We start from the raw sequence: 14,243 nt of genomic DNA, 5'->3' as shown, positions 1-14,243 counted from the left end.
TCTCTACCACACCCTGACACAAAGTACTTAGGGTCATCTCCCTTCACCATCTCTCTTCTCCTTGCACCCTCACTATTCCATGTGCTCTCACATTCACACACATGTACTCAGTCTTGCTCCCATTAGGTTTCATCCTTCTTCTCTCCAGAGTGTAGCTACACCTCTCTAGGTTAGTTTCAGCCTGCTCTCTACTGTCAGTTGAGACACCCACAATACATTATCAGAAAAATGAAAGCAGGTCACCCAGCATGTGGCACTGTGCTGCAAGGGGTCTGATGACAGTTCACATGAAGTACCTGAACTGTTTCTCATTGCACATGAACTGGATGAGTCCATCTTCATCTGGCTCACTCCACTTCAGCTCTACCGAAGAACAATCCACAACTTCAGGTATCAAAAACAAGTCTCTTGCTTCTTTGTACAGCCAGTCCTCTGGAGCAGGATGCTTCTGCATTGAGATAAGCAAAATGCACAGCTAATAAACATCGAGTGACCATTAAGAGTCAGTACAGCAAGTACGACAATCAGCAAATATCCTGATCTGTTTGGCTGAATTAATTAAATAAGCCCCAAGTGGAAAAGGGAGAAGCTGAAAGAACGTGCTCATTAATTAAATAATTCCAGCTGAAATGTGTAGGATACAATGTCATCGAGTGGTGAACCTGCATACTACATGAAGTTGTAGCCCTTCGTGTTTTTGCTTCTTTGACCATGGGGATTCATGCTGCTTTGCCTTCTCTTGTGATATCTATATGATAATAGCCAAGTGGCATCTGTGGGCGTGCGTGTGTATGGCTTCAATCACGTGAAAACCAGGGAGAGCTGACATTTGCTGTTTGGTATGCTTATGTATTTTGGGTCTGGGATGAATACTGCGAAAACAGTTGATATTTTTGGAGAGATTAGCAATTTTAGCTAAACAATAAAGAATGGACATTGTGCTGCAATGCACCATGGGAATTTGGGGTTTTAAATGTTGCTATTGTGGTTCATGTTAGTTTAAGAGTGTTGTTAGCATTGATTTATTGTCTTTTTGTAGTTGAATTTGTTTAATCAGTTTTGATAAGTGTTACATCGCTATCACCACGAGTGAGTTAAGTGTTATGTTTGTACCACAGAGACTGGTTGGCACCATGAGTGAAATATGTAGTGTTTTTAATATCTGCCACTGTCTCTGTTCGTCAAATTAAGAGCACCTGCGTACAGCAGAATGCAGAAAAGACAAACACCTGTGTGTGCATGCAATTTTAACCTAGCACAAACTGGGGAGAGCTGGCATTTTGCCGTTTGGGTCAAGTATCAACGGTGCCAAAACTGAACATTTATAGGACTAATATTTTTAGCAAAGCTACACATGTTAGCTTACAACACTGAACAATAAAAGGAATTGCGAAGACGTCACGTGCTGGGCGGGGCCCACCTGGTAGGCAGGAAACTCATATGCAGCCACTGACCGTGCGCACTCCGTGATCTATCACATGCTGACAGATCAGCGCCGTGCATAAAAAACACATCGCATCCAGGTGTATGACAATCCGTTTGAAAGATTTTCACTTTGCAAGCATTTAGTTTCAAGGATCGGATGTGGTTAGCCTCAGAATTGTGTCCAGTACAGGTAGGAGAGATGGGATCACATGAGCTCACACTGTGTTCGAACTCATCACATTAAAACAAACCTCCGCTTCTGTATTTTGTTCCTTTTGGTTTTCTCTGTGCAGCTCCACATTTAGGTGATAAGCTGTGACTGAAGTTATTATGAGGGCTGCAAACTAACAATTATCCGATTTTCGGTTCATTCGTTGGAAATCAAACAGTTTAACATGCGCAAAAGAGCGATTTTGCAGACAAACGGACGAACACAAAGTGTAAACTTAGGCTCACTGGTGTCAAAATGACTGTAAGCCGCGGAAGAAATAAAACCAGCGAGAAGTAATGCAGAGGCGACTGTCTAAGAATCCATGGCTCGGTTCTAGCTGGTCTGGTGGCTTTCAGGTTGTTAAAATGTATAAATACATACATCATACACACACACGCTCTGAAACTGTTATGGATGGGTTGAGTTTGTGGATCTTGTGGGGTTTTTTTGTTTTATGTATTTTTGGGAAGTCGTGTGATCCACACAGGTGTATGTAATCAACACGCAGGTGTATATAATTAAAATGGCCGCTTCATTGTGGTGGCTTTTTTATTTTTGGTGACAGAGAAACCTTTAGCTCGTTTTTCCTCCATTATTTTTTTCAGCCTTTAACTGGGCGCACACGCAGAACTGCTGCATTTAATGACTGTCAGCACAGGTGAACTGCAGCCTGACGCACGATGCGCACACCAGCCGGACTGTGCAGGAATGTGTCTTTTTTGGACCGCATTTAAAAAGTTCCTCGACTTCAAAGCACATCCTGCTGCTGCACTCAGCTCACAAAGACAGGACCAGACAGGAAAGAGCACAGACAAATATCAGCAGGATGATAACGGCATTCCCTCAGGTGACCACTGATAAAATAATTGTATGCCTCCAAAAACTTCAAATCCTTCATTGTCTTCGTCTACAAGATTTAATTTCTCACAATATCGCTTTCGATCTTCGGAATCAAGAGTTGACAAGTAATCTGAAGTCATCTTCCCGTGCGTTTTCTCACAACATCTGCTTGGAGTCTGGAGTTTTCTGCCTACCATCTGTGTGCGCAGGAAAGGCGGAAGTAAACAACAACAGCGATTCCTTCTATGGACACTGATATTTACATTCTAGACCCGCACGCCATTCCAGCAGGTGGAGGTAAATCATCTATATATTAAAACCGTGAGAGCGTGAGTTTATTTGGTAAGTTCATTCTAAATACATCATACAATTGTAAATACTTTAAAAATACATTGTGGTCCATTTAAAAATCAAATGACAAAATATAAGCAATAAGTAAAAATAATGACAATACTGATAATGATCATAATAATAATAGCGTGTATATGATAAGAACTTAAACAATTTATAAATACATTAGGAGAGTAAATTAAATTAAAAGATTACATAATTAACAGGAAATAAAAGGGTTGAGTTATTCTTCTAAAACTGTTGAGGTCTAATGTCTAAGGTTCTAAAAACATTCTGGAATCACACATTATTCCAACTCATTACAGAAACTTTGCACAATTTATTACCACCCTTGAAAAATGTCAGATACCTATTTTATAAACGCTACCCAATCTAGAGCCCGTGGATCCCCACGGGCAACACGCTATTATATGTGAATTGTGCAACATGGCAGCCTCCATCAGGAGGCCTTGTTCCTTGTTTCAGATAATTATGCACAAATGAATAGATGGTTATGAGTGCTATATCCCATTTCTGCTCATAAACACCCCTAAAACCTCCAGAATGTAGGTTTAAGGACTGGACATGGATGTTTTCATTTTGTATAGTTTAGTGAGGGATGACCTACAGACACCAGCTTACATTTTGGTCGATGTTTTCTAGGATCTTCTCAATGCTGCCGTGTTGCCTGATGAGGTCGATGGCTCTCTTGGGTCCAATCCCTCTGATGGTGCCGCAGTAGTCACAGCCCAGCAGAATACAAAGGTCTATGAACTAAGATTGACCACAGAAAGGAGAAGTCAGTTTGGAAGATAGTACTGCCCATCCAGTGTCCTGTGACAAACTCATTGGAAAATTCAGTTAACAGTTTCAGTCCCACAGAGTATGCAGCTGTCTATAAGTATCAGAATTATGTTTTCACAACGCTAACAGGACTTCCCTTGTTCCCTGCTGTGCTGCTGAGGAGAATACATGTGACTGCACACATTACTGATCCCTCAGAGGCTGCAGCTGGCTGAATCTAAATAATCTGAAAATGGCAGGTAGAACATTTAACTTTTGAACTCTGTCCTCTCAATGTCAGCACTGACTGTCTGAGATATTCAACCTGCCTCCACTACCAGATTCAATTTGTTGCTGCAGTTCAGTTCACAAAACTGCATCTGCCAGTTATTACATTTTTGCACTTGTGCACAAAAAAGTCCTCACCCTTCCACTACTTTAATCCTATTGCAAGAGTTAGGAACTTGTATTTTTTTTTCATGCAAACCCATTGCAGAAACAAACAAACAAACAAAAAAAACAAAACATTTTGTCATCATCTGAAAGCGCATTTAAATGCAACAGCTCTAAAATAATCAAGATTAGAGATGAAGATCATAAAACTACCCCACTCCAGTTGCTTGTGTGATGAAGGCCAGCAGGACTCGCTTTGCATACGGTTGTGACAGCTGAAGGACTCTCTGCCCACTCAGGCCACAACCCGGGTTTTTAGCCAACTGGTCAGAGCGCACGTCTCCCATGCCGGAGATCATGAATTCACATCCGGAGGCAAGCGAGTAGGAGGAGTCAAAACAACGCAGAGCAAGCCGCTACACTTGCATGCATTATAATATATCAGCAGTAAATAACCTTTTGTGATAAAATACCTGAACTGACAAAATGGGCCAAACCTCTGTGCATGTGATGTATCAAAAACAAAAATACAGATCTCTTTTTGAAGAGATCTGACCATAATTATTTTTCCTTTACACATATCTTCATATGGTGCGCTGCCATTCTGTGTGAATGGGTTTAGGAGGAGTTGTGTTTACAAAGTCAGTATCATAAAATATGAATTAATTAAACACCAAAGTTGAATTACAGTACCTCCCCTTGAAGACTATGGACTGTAAATTCCTTCATGCACATCTTCATATGATGTGCATTTGACTGGGTGGGGAACATAAATATGCGATATTGAGTGTTAAACATGAGCATGAGGTCTATGCCCCCTTCTGGCCATATGTAGGTACTTCAACTGCCAAAAGCGTGCGCCACAGACCACTTTAGACAAGGCCCTGCATTACACCAGGCACTGCCCAAAACCAAAACGCATAACAGGAGGTTAAACTGAACAGAACAGAGGCAGCACTTCGGAAAAAAAAAAAATCATCAAAGAACTGGCTAGGGTGGCAATATACAATAAGTGACACCTACTCAAGAGAAAAAATAATGAGATTTGTATGACGTAACTAGTTTAAATTCAGAGTGGCGAGCTGATACCAAAGTTTGACATTTTTATGGGTGTAAAACTAATTTACAATAAAAAAAAAACCTTCATGACAATATATGTGACATATAATCCTCAGCATGTTTCCTAACGCCCTCCCCCAAACGTACTTGTTCGTTGGTCAGGCCGACCTCCTGCAGAATGCGGCTGAAGTGGAATTCTTGAATAGGCAGTTTCCTAGAATAGATTAAATTTACTGTTACAGAAGCAAATAACTGAGCAGACTTTTGATCAATTTGATATCCTTTTGCTACTGAGAGCACCATCTTTAAGCTTTCATTTTCCACATATACTTTTAAAACATCCCACTAGAAAGACAGGCACATTTTGTTCCCATTGGCTCATGCTGGGGTAAAGACTGGACTGACAAATCAACATTTCACATGATAGCTGATAGACTTTATGACCACAGCATTATTTAAATATGTAAGACACCACTGTCAATATTTTAACTGTGATCCATGATATTAAATAATAATTTTGCCCAATTTTGAAGTAATTATATATATTTGGTTATCATTATGAAGTAGTACTGAAGAAGTGGATGCTTAAAGAGTACACTACACAAAAACCAAAAGTGGTGCACAAGCAGGGGAAGATATTAAACTGGCACTAGTCCTTAAACATGCCCACTGTACACAGCCAAGATGGTCATGAAAGACGCAGTAACAGTGAGAAGCAGGTGCAGCATTACTTTGCTTCGCTGGCAGTGAGGTGTCTGAGCAGGACGTTTGTCCCAAAGGTCAGGCCGTCCATATCTTCTGTGGCTGTGGCAAAAACCTTCCCTGCTTTAACAAGAGCAGCACAGCTGGCCTCCGCTTCACAGGGAGCCTAGAAGACAATTAGCTTCAGCAAACATTTGTGCTCAGTATAAAAGCAACAAAAAATAACTCCAGTGGAGTCACGATAATCAATAATCAACATGAGATCGGTTTAAAAACAAGCTCTTGTTATTTATCTCCATTTTTCCCTACAATGTTTTAATGGATCTTCTACCTCTGTCGCCAAGAGTGTCAATTTACACTCTGTATGCACAATGATTAGGTAAGTTGTATTTTTGAGGATTCTTGGTCAATCCAAAATGTTAATAAACTGCAAATCTAAATATTGAAGAAAGTAAAAGTGAGCTTTTGGCTTTCTAAGGAGAATATCTATTGGTGCACAATTATTGGGCAACTATTAGTGAGCAGAATTATTATGCAACTAAATGGAAAAGAAAATTTTCCCATCTCATTTCTTTTCATCTGTTAAAGTGAAAATAAACCACTCAAAATGTACAAATAAACATTTCTGACAAATAAATAAATCTGACCAAAAAGGCCATAAGCCTTCCATTCAGAGTCTGTCAGTTTCTTGATCTGCTGATGATTAACTTTTTGGACAGCAGCAACCACAGCCTCCCAGACAGACGCGCGATGCCTCCGCTCCTCTTTCCATGACAAAAACTCCTGTAACAGTGGAATGTGCTGTTCATTTCCAAACTGGACGCTGTGTTTTATCCGGGACGTCGTCTGACTAGCACAGGAATTGTGAAAAGACATGGACATCAGCACTTTTTCGGCACATTGAGACAGACATGCGGAGGAATTCCGCACGTCGCGGCGGTGCCGCATGGCGCAAAGCAACGCCGTGATGAAGCCTCACAGGACATGTTCTGGCATGTCCAGGCACATCCACAATTTCTCGGATAATCACTCGATGGAAAAACCACCGACAGCTGTCTGAACGCCATCTCAAAGCCGTCCTGTGAGACCAAAACGGAGGTGGTTTTGCCTCGCTCCAGTAGCGAATCCATCGTGACGCGCGAAGCCTCCGCTCGGCTTTCCATGACAAAAATCTCTTGTTAAAAGTGAAATCTGCCGGAAAATGGTTGATGTCCAGCTCTTGTGATAACCAGAGAAACGGCACACGATGGTCATGGATCCAGACAGCCATCCGTTTAGAAATGAAATGGTCGTTCAGCCTGTCGTTGTTGCGGCTTCGGAGCGCGGCGCGCCCCACAGCCGTCCTTAAAGCGACAGTAACATTCCTTATTTTCTACCAAGCCCGTAACATTTTCACCGAAAGCCAGATAAATTTTTCTAATGGTTTCCAACTGCCAGTCTCTAACAGTTTCTGAAAAAATCATTCCGCCATTTCCTGGCAATGAAATGACGACGAGGGGGCTGGACCACTCCTCACTCAAAGCCTGCTCACAGGCGAATGACGCAACCGACAGGTGTGGAAAAACTCACTCATGCGCAGGAGGGTTCAAGCTTGTCTGACGCAATCACACGTGATTCAAAATCCATATGGTTTTTGAAAAAAATAAGGTCGGATACTTTTCTAATAGACCTCGTATATATATATATATATATATATATATATATATATATATCAGTATCTACGTCATGGGGGGGGGGCTTTGTTGTCATTTGGTGCAATATAAATAAAATTAATTGAAATGAATATGATGCAGAGGTGGGAGTAAGTCACTGTCAAGTCATCAATCTGCAAGTCCCAAGTCAAGTCTCAAGTCAGCTGTCAAACACTTGGTGGTCATTATGTCGTGAGACTTGACTTGGGACAATAACGCCTGCACAGACACTGAAAAGGAGCATTTCATTAATGAAGGATTCTCAGTAGTGAGCTACCAGGTTCACTGCTGTGACAGAGTAAATTTAAAAAGCAAAGTGAGCGCTGATCTAACCTCGATGTAAGGCACTCCCATCAGAGTCAGCAGCTTCTTGCACTCCTCGTTATGCTGCTTGGTAACCTTTACCAAACGCTTGCTGAATTTATCAATGTTCTCTTGTTCTCCTGATGTAAAAACAAAACAAAAAGGTATCAAAACATCACAGTAAAACTTGCTGGCAATCCCCATCATGGTGTAAATAAAACTTACTGTAAGATTAATTTTTAATCAAATTTTGGATGCCATTAGTGTTTAGCGGTGATACACTTATTCAGTTAGACAAACAACAAAAAAAATTTGTCAACTACTTTAATAAACTATTAATCCTTCAAATCATGTAACAAAGAAAAAAGCCCAATTTTTACTTTTTCTGTCTTCTCACTTGTGAGGACTTGCTTCTTGTCATTTTTATACACTTTTAAAGGTGTCATACTCTGACTGACAGAGCCAAAGGATTAGTTATAAATTTAAAGTGAGATTCACTAGTAAATAAAATATCAAATGAGCTGACTATTCTAAATAAATAAAGACTTACCAAAACACTGATGTATTGCATTTTACTTTTTTGTGCCATATACCTGAGGAATTAAGTCATAAACATGGGGAAATCAGCCTGACTTCAGCTGCTGCTGATAAACACCCAGAAACACCAAGCTGTGGGGATTATGAACTTTCACGATGTCATGTACGGTAATGAATCCTCAAGGCCCTCTATTGAAAGGGAAAATGGAATTTTTTACAGTGTGAAATCAGTGTTTTTTGTGTACTTTGATGGTGAATATGTCAAAATGGCTAAAAATGTGTGTTTTGCAAGGATGCCGTAAAATGAATAGTGCTGCTTTTCACAGGTGGAGAGATTTTCTAAGATAAATTTTTTTTTGGTTGTTTTTATTGAGTGCCTCTCAGACAGACTGCAGAAATGAAGCCCAGCACAGCATGAGAATGGCCTTTAAAACATGGATCTACCATGGATTTTAGCATGTTGCCTCTCCCAAAAGTGTGGAATCGTCCGTGTTTGAGGTTTGCGCTGCCGTGTTGCGCCACGCTAAGCAAAGCTGCTACATGCGGTACATTGGTAAGTCTTGCTGAGGAAGCCACATCCGCGATCACAGAGTGGGACAGAATGTGTCAACGAGTGGCCGCTGTTAACAGGAGAGCCGTGACACAGACCAGCTTCAGCGTTTGTGTTATTGGCCAAGCTGGGCCAAACCGATAGCTAAAGTAAGCTAAGCTTCCGGGAGCCCTGGTAAGTCTGGAGAAGGCTGACGGAGGGATACCGTTTTTTTTGTGGACAAAAGACAGCGCCACACAGTGGAACAATAATTCTACACAGTTCTGTATACGAACACAGGAGGAGTGAAATCAGTGACGCCACTTTCATGATATGTAATCATTATTATTCAGTCTTATTGAGACACATACAATGTTTTTTTCCTCAGTGCACTGCAGGTTACAAAGAGGCAGAGACAGGTACATGTTGACAGCAAAATACAGGAATTGACTTGAAAGCCAAATTAAAGCCATTTTAAATTTGTAGACAAAAGCAACCCAGACTGACCGTGTGTACTGGTGTAAGCCCAATCCCACACAAGTTAAAGAGTTGGACGTAATGATTCATAATCTGGCATAAATTTTTTTAAAAGATAGTGTTGATTGGAGTGAGAAATGTTCTTCAAAATATTTTGTCAGTTGGCAAATTCATCAGTGTCCCATGGAGTTGGGGTGCTAATAGACAGATGACATCACATTTGAATGGAGTTTTGCACTCAGCAGAAGCATTTTCACAGTTTACAGACAAATACGCTGCATCTGAGTGAAGTTTGGCAGTCTGAAAGCATGAAGTCATATTCCTCACTCAACTCCACCGCGTCTCCTCGCTAAGAGTGAGAGAGACAGACAGAAAGAGAGAGCACTATTTCTTCCAGACATGAAGCTGTGCTGTGTTGGGCCTTTCTCCGCTAGTACTGGACCTGTGGCCAATTAGAAAGCCAAAATGAACTGTCAGAGAGCCGCAGGAAAAATAAAAAACAAGCAGAGGACAAGACAGCAAACAAACATGCAGGGAGCAGGAAAGCTCTCTGCCTGATCTCTGCAAATTTTTGAACACGCACAAAACTTTCTGACAAACTTGACGGACATCAGCTGACAAGGAACCCATTTTATCGATAGGAAAAAAGGGTTTTGTCAAAGAAAAATTAACATAAATGTACAGAATCAATTTCTCATGTTTGTTTGATCATGTTTGTGGCTTTAAACTGTTGTACAGAGGATGGATTGTTTTTAACTATTTTGAACTAGGGCTGTAACTGGCGATTATCATATTTGATTAATCTGTTGATTATTTTCTAAATTAATCAAGTAGTTGTTTGATCCATAAAATGGTGCAAAATGCCACATTTTGAAAATCTGCAATCCCCCCCATAAAAGACTCAAAATGATTATGGTATTCAACTATGAAAATAGCTGGTGATTACTTTTTTCTCTCTCTCTCTCAAAAAATTACACAAAATGATAATGGTACTCAATTATGAAAATCTGATGATATGAAAAGTTGATGATTAAATTAGTAGTCAATTAATTGTCTATTATTTGTTGCCGCTCTATTTTAAACCACTTCAACTATGTTTTAAAATTGTTTCACCCACAGAGCCAGTTTTTTTTGTATTTATTTGCCTTTAAATGTGTATAAACAATCTTTGAAATTTTTAATCCATCTTTAACTGAGTTAATGGAAAATAATTTGATTTTAAAGTGTTCTGCAGAATACAGTGACTTAAAAAGCTTTTACGATGCTTTCAGTGAGTGATATGAAGTGATATCAAGTGTTTCAAGTATCTATACAATTTTAGTTTTAAACAAATTTTAACAGGGCTAAAAGTTGAAACAGACTTGGTCGAGGAAAGAGAAGTGTGGAATGAGCTGTTTGGTCTGCTGTCACCGTGACCCAGACTATAAACAGCAGAAAATGAATGAATGAATAAGCTTGAAATTAAATGAAAATGAATAGCTGTCAAAAACCAAAAGAGTATTTTTGGATTCAGGGATACTTGCTGAAATAAATCATTTGAACACAACATCTCTCAGAGGTAGCAGCTGACTAAAAAAAAAAAAGTCTATGTTTAAGTCTAAACAAGCAATTGCAAAAATAGCCAGCAGGATAATCAATACTGAAATATGTACTCACTTTAAAATACACTGACTTTGTGGATTATTAACTGTTTGTCTCCAAATGACAGCAACACAGCCTATATATGAAAACCACCCAAAGAAAATCAGCCCGACATAACTTGGGCAATTATCTAGTAAAGTGTAACAGAGGAAAACTGTTACCAATTTCCTGGGCCTGAGCAAGCATCTTCTCAGCTTCTGCTCTCCTCTCGCCTCTCTTCTCCAGCTGGGGTTCATGGAATATCAGAGAACTCGTGTTACAAAAAGCAACAACACTTTTATTTTCAAAGGGGGTGTGAAGCTGAATCCCCTGCAGGTAACGGTTTAATTTACCATTTGATTCTAACAATACAGCACCTGATCCTGACATACGAACCTCTGCTGACTTCAGCTGTGGGGGCTTTCCATCAAACACGTACACAGGTTTGATACCGTGCTCCAGCATGCGGATTGTCCGGTAGAACATTCCCATTAGGTGGCTGAGGGAAAACAAATAACAGAGGAGTAACACATTACAAAATCATCTCTCCTTTGTGCCAGATTAGAGTTATTATAGATTTGACATAGCAACTGTAGCTCTCGTGCAGGGTTCAATTTAACGCCATCCCTCTTAAAAAAAAAAAAAAAAAAAAAAGCAATTTAAAAAGGAGGTGGATTTTAAATACACGTAAACATCTTGGGGATGCAGAATGAACCACAGGTAACGTTCGCCACACAGGGCGCTTTTACAATTAGTTTAATCACAGGAGTTTGGCTGCAGAGACATAGTTTCAGTCAGAAGGAGTGAAAAAGTAACTATACAGAGAACACGCTACTCAGAGATCCTGAACAGAGACAGAATGAGAGTGAGAGAGCATTTAAATCAGAGCTACAGCGTACAGCGTCACAGTGTGGCCATCATGAGTGATCAGGGGTGGGTAGAGAGAGAGAGAGAGAACGTTTCAATTAGAAAGTGAAAAAGTACTGACCATACAGCATTACTGAACTTTTCTTATATATGGTAACAACACAGAAGCACTGAGAGAGAGCTGGGGAAGAAGGACTGGCAGACAGACAGAGAGAGACTCTACATACACACACTGACTGTCTGACTTCCCCTGGGAGAAAAACAAATCTGTCTGCTTTCTGGCACTGTGGTGGAACCTAAGGAGGATCACTGAGGGATATGTTGTTACTCTGTGCTCACTACGGAAACCACTTTGTCCTGGTGTTGACATTTTGACAAATTTAGTGCTAGTAAACCAAAACACACATGAAACTATTATTTTTTAATGTATTAATTTATTTGTTTTTGCCTCCCTTGGCAATTGAAAAACTGCCCAGAACTAATAAATTACTGTTAAGCAAAATTGATTTTATAGCGTTAAGCTTCATTTCTTATTTAGAATGTAAATTTTCCATAAAAAATGCATTTTGCTTTTATTCTATGTAATTTACACAAGATAAATATGTTTTGCCTAGGGCCTTCCATTCTGATGAATTTATAGCCAAAGGTAAGAATTTTTTTAAACGGGGGGGGATCAATAAAAACAACAGATCCATTACATCCCGCATGACAGAGGCTGGTGCATCAACATCTATTCCAGGTATTAAAAGAATCAATGTAAGTTCAATGAAATATGCATGACTTGTGATAACAGTATATCACAAACTGAGTGCAGGGTTTGATTTAAGAAAAACAAAACAAACAAACAACAACAAATATAAATTAATTTAATAACTACTAACAATAAGGATCAGGTTGTTCATCAGTGGTGGTGTTCCACAGCAGCCTATACTCAAGCTTCTTGAAATGGAGCAATATTGCCACCTGGTGGACATTTACCATTAATGCAGGTACAATAGTTTTGCCAAGAGCTCTAGTAAATTAACAATAATACACTGTGCATACCATACAGGAAAGGTAAATAGGTTTTATTAAATTGTACATCGCGTTTGAACATCAGTGCTCAGTGGCTGAATGGGGACTCCAATGAATGACAAGGGGACTCCAAATGTTTACCCATGGAGTCCCAGAACATCAATTTTCAAAGCCTAAACCAAACCCTGTTCATATATGTTCTACTAGGCATGAATCTTAATCTTGTTTTTAATATAGGTAAATGTGTACCTTGTTGTCTCTCCGTCCTCATTCTGGAGAACGTTGCCATCCTGTCGAACAGCGATCAAGAACTGGTAGATACACATGGACGCATCTATAGCAATTTTCCTGCCTAAAAGTTGTCAAAGACAGCAGAGGTTACCCAACACAAGCACAACAATCCAGTTTCCTTTGTATTCTTCCAGTCATTACTGTAAAAACTACATAAACACATAAAATCTTTTTTTATTATATTTTTATATTGTTTTATTATATGGCTGCGACGGTCGGATATTTTCCCATATTTGGACTGGTTACCATGACAATTGGTCCGCAACACGTAATTTCATTACAAACCAGGAAGCTAAAAACACGATTACAAAAACGAAGTCGGACATGAACGTACTCCATAAATATCTAAACAGCATCTGAAAAAACACACAGATTGAAAGCTTACCAGCTAACGACCGGACCATCTGTTAGCAAGTTTTTCATGGAGGTGAAGCGAATGGGTCGGACTACGAGCCATGAGCAGCATTCATATTTGGGCAATACTTAAGTTTGCATATTTATATGTACAATAGCCATATAATAAACAAATAATTAACCTTGCTTGCTCGCTCTGTACGGGGATATCAAACCTCAGTGTTTTTTGCACCAACCCACTAACGCCTCGGTCCGTACTGACAAAACGATGGTCCGATATTTCCCCGACAGACCAAGATCGGTTAATAATCCTTTAGTCTTCCAATATTTTATTTTCTACCGATACAAGAATTTCAGGCTGATTACGCTGGAATGCAAGACACAGTGAACTACGGTCCCAATCTGATTAAACCAGTTCTACAATGCAATACAGCTTTTCATTTCTATAGAAATGATCATCTTCTATTGTAATTTATCTTTTTTATTCCTTTGTTACATCACTTTATTATTTAAAACACAAACTATTTGCAAAGATGGACGATTAAAATTTCCTCCACTTACCAAAATAGTTCTTGATGTCCTGCTCCTTTATGGCACCAGGTGCATGATCAGCAATCAGCTTTGCAAGTCCATGAATTCCCATTGCTGCAGCACGAAGCTTAAATTCAAACGTCAACTCACAAATCCCTGAAAAAAAATTAAGCTTTATCAGCTGTCCAGTTTTACACAGACTTTGCTGTTGCACTGAATGAGACAATTAAGCGCCCCCTCCCATTTTTCAGAGGGGGGCTTAGCGCACGTACATTCCCTTCAACTA

General features: G+C 39.7%; 1 protein-coding gene across 3 annotated transcripts in view; it reads right to left on the bottom strand.

Annotated features, from left to right (window-relative positions):
* The window catches only part of fen1 (flap structure-specific endonuclease 1), a 37,869-nt gene that overhangs the window by 16,510 nt on the left and 7,116 nt on the right, over positions 1 to 14,243 (bottom strand). For 2 of the 3 annotated variants that reach the window (XM_034171172.1, XM_034171180.1), the window contains exons 2-10: positions 13,988 to 14,113; positions 13,031 to 13,133; positions 11,297 to 11,399; positions 11,083 to 11,146; positions 7,768 to 7,877; positions 5,773 to 5,909; positions 5,189 to 5,255; positions 3,449 to 3,580; positions 297 to 448 (exon numbers count right to left, since the gene is read on the bottom strand). In XM_034171172.1, coding sequence (XP_034027063.1) covers positions 297 to 448; positions 3,449 to 3,580; positions 5,189 to 5,255; positions 5,773 to 5,909; positions 7,768 to 7,877; positions 11,083 to 11,146; positions 11,297 to 11,399; positions 13,031 to 13,133; positions 13,988 to 14,069 — 950 coding nt within the window. In that variant the 5' untranslated portion in view covers positions 14,070 to 14,113. The remainder of the gene's footprint in view (positions 1 to 296; positions 449 to 3,448; positions 3,581 to 5,188; positions 5,256 to 5,772; positions 5,910 to 7,767; positions 7,878 to 11,082; positions 11,147 to 11,296; positions 11,400 to 13,030; positions 13,134 to 13,987; positions 14,114 to 14,243) is intronic. The other variant, XM_034171163.1, reaches the window with a different exon arrangement.

Source organism: Thalassophryne amazonica, chromosome 1 (genome assembly GCF_902500255.1).
Source record: "Thalassophryne amazonica chromosome 1, fThaAma1.1, whole genome shotgun sequence".
Classification (NCBI taxonomy): Eukaryota; Metazoa; Chordata; class Actinopteri; order Batrachoidiformes; family Batrachoididae; genus Thalassophryne; species Thalassophryne amazonica.
This window is presented reverse-complemented; position numbering and strand designations above follow the sequence as displayed.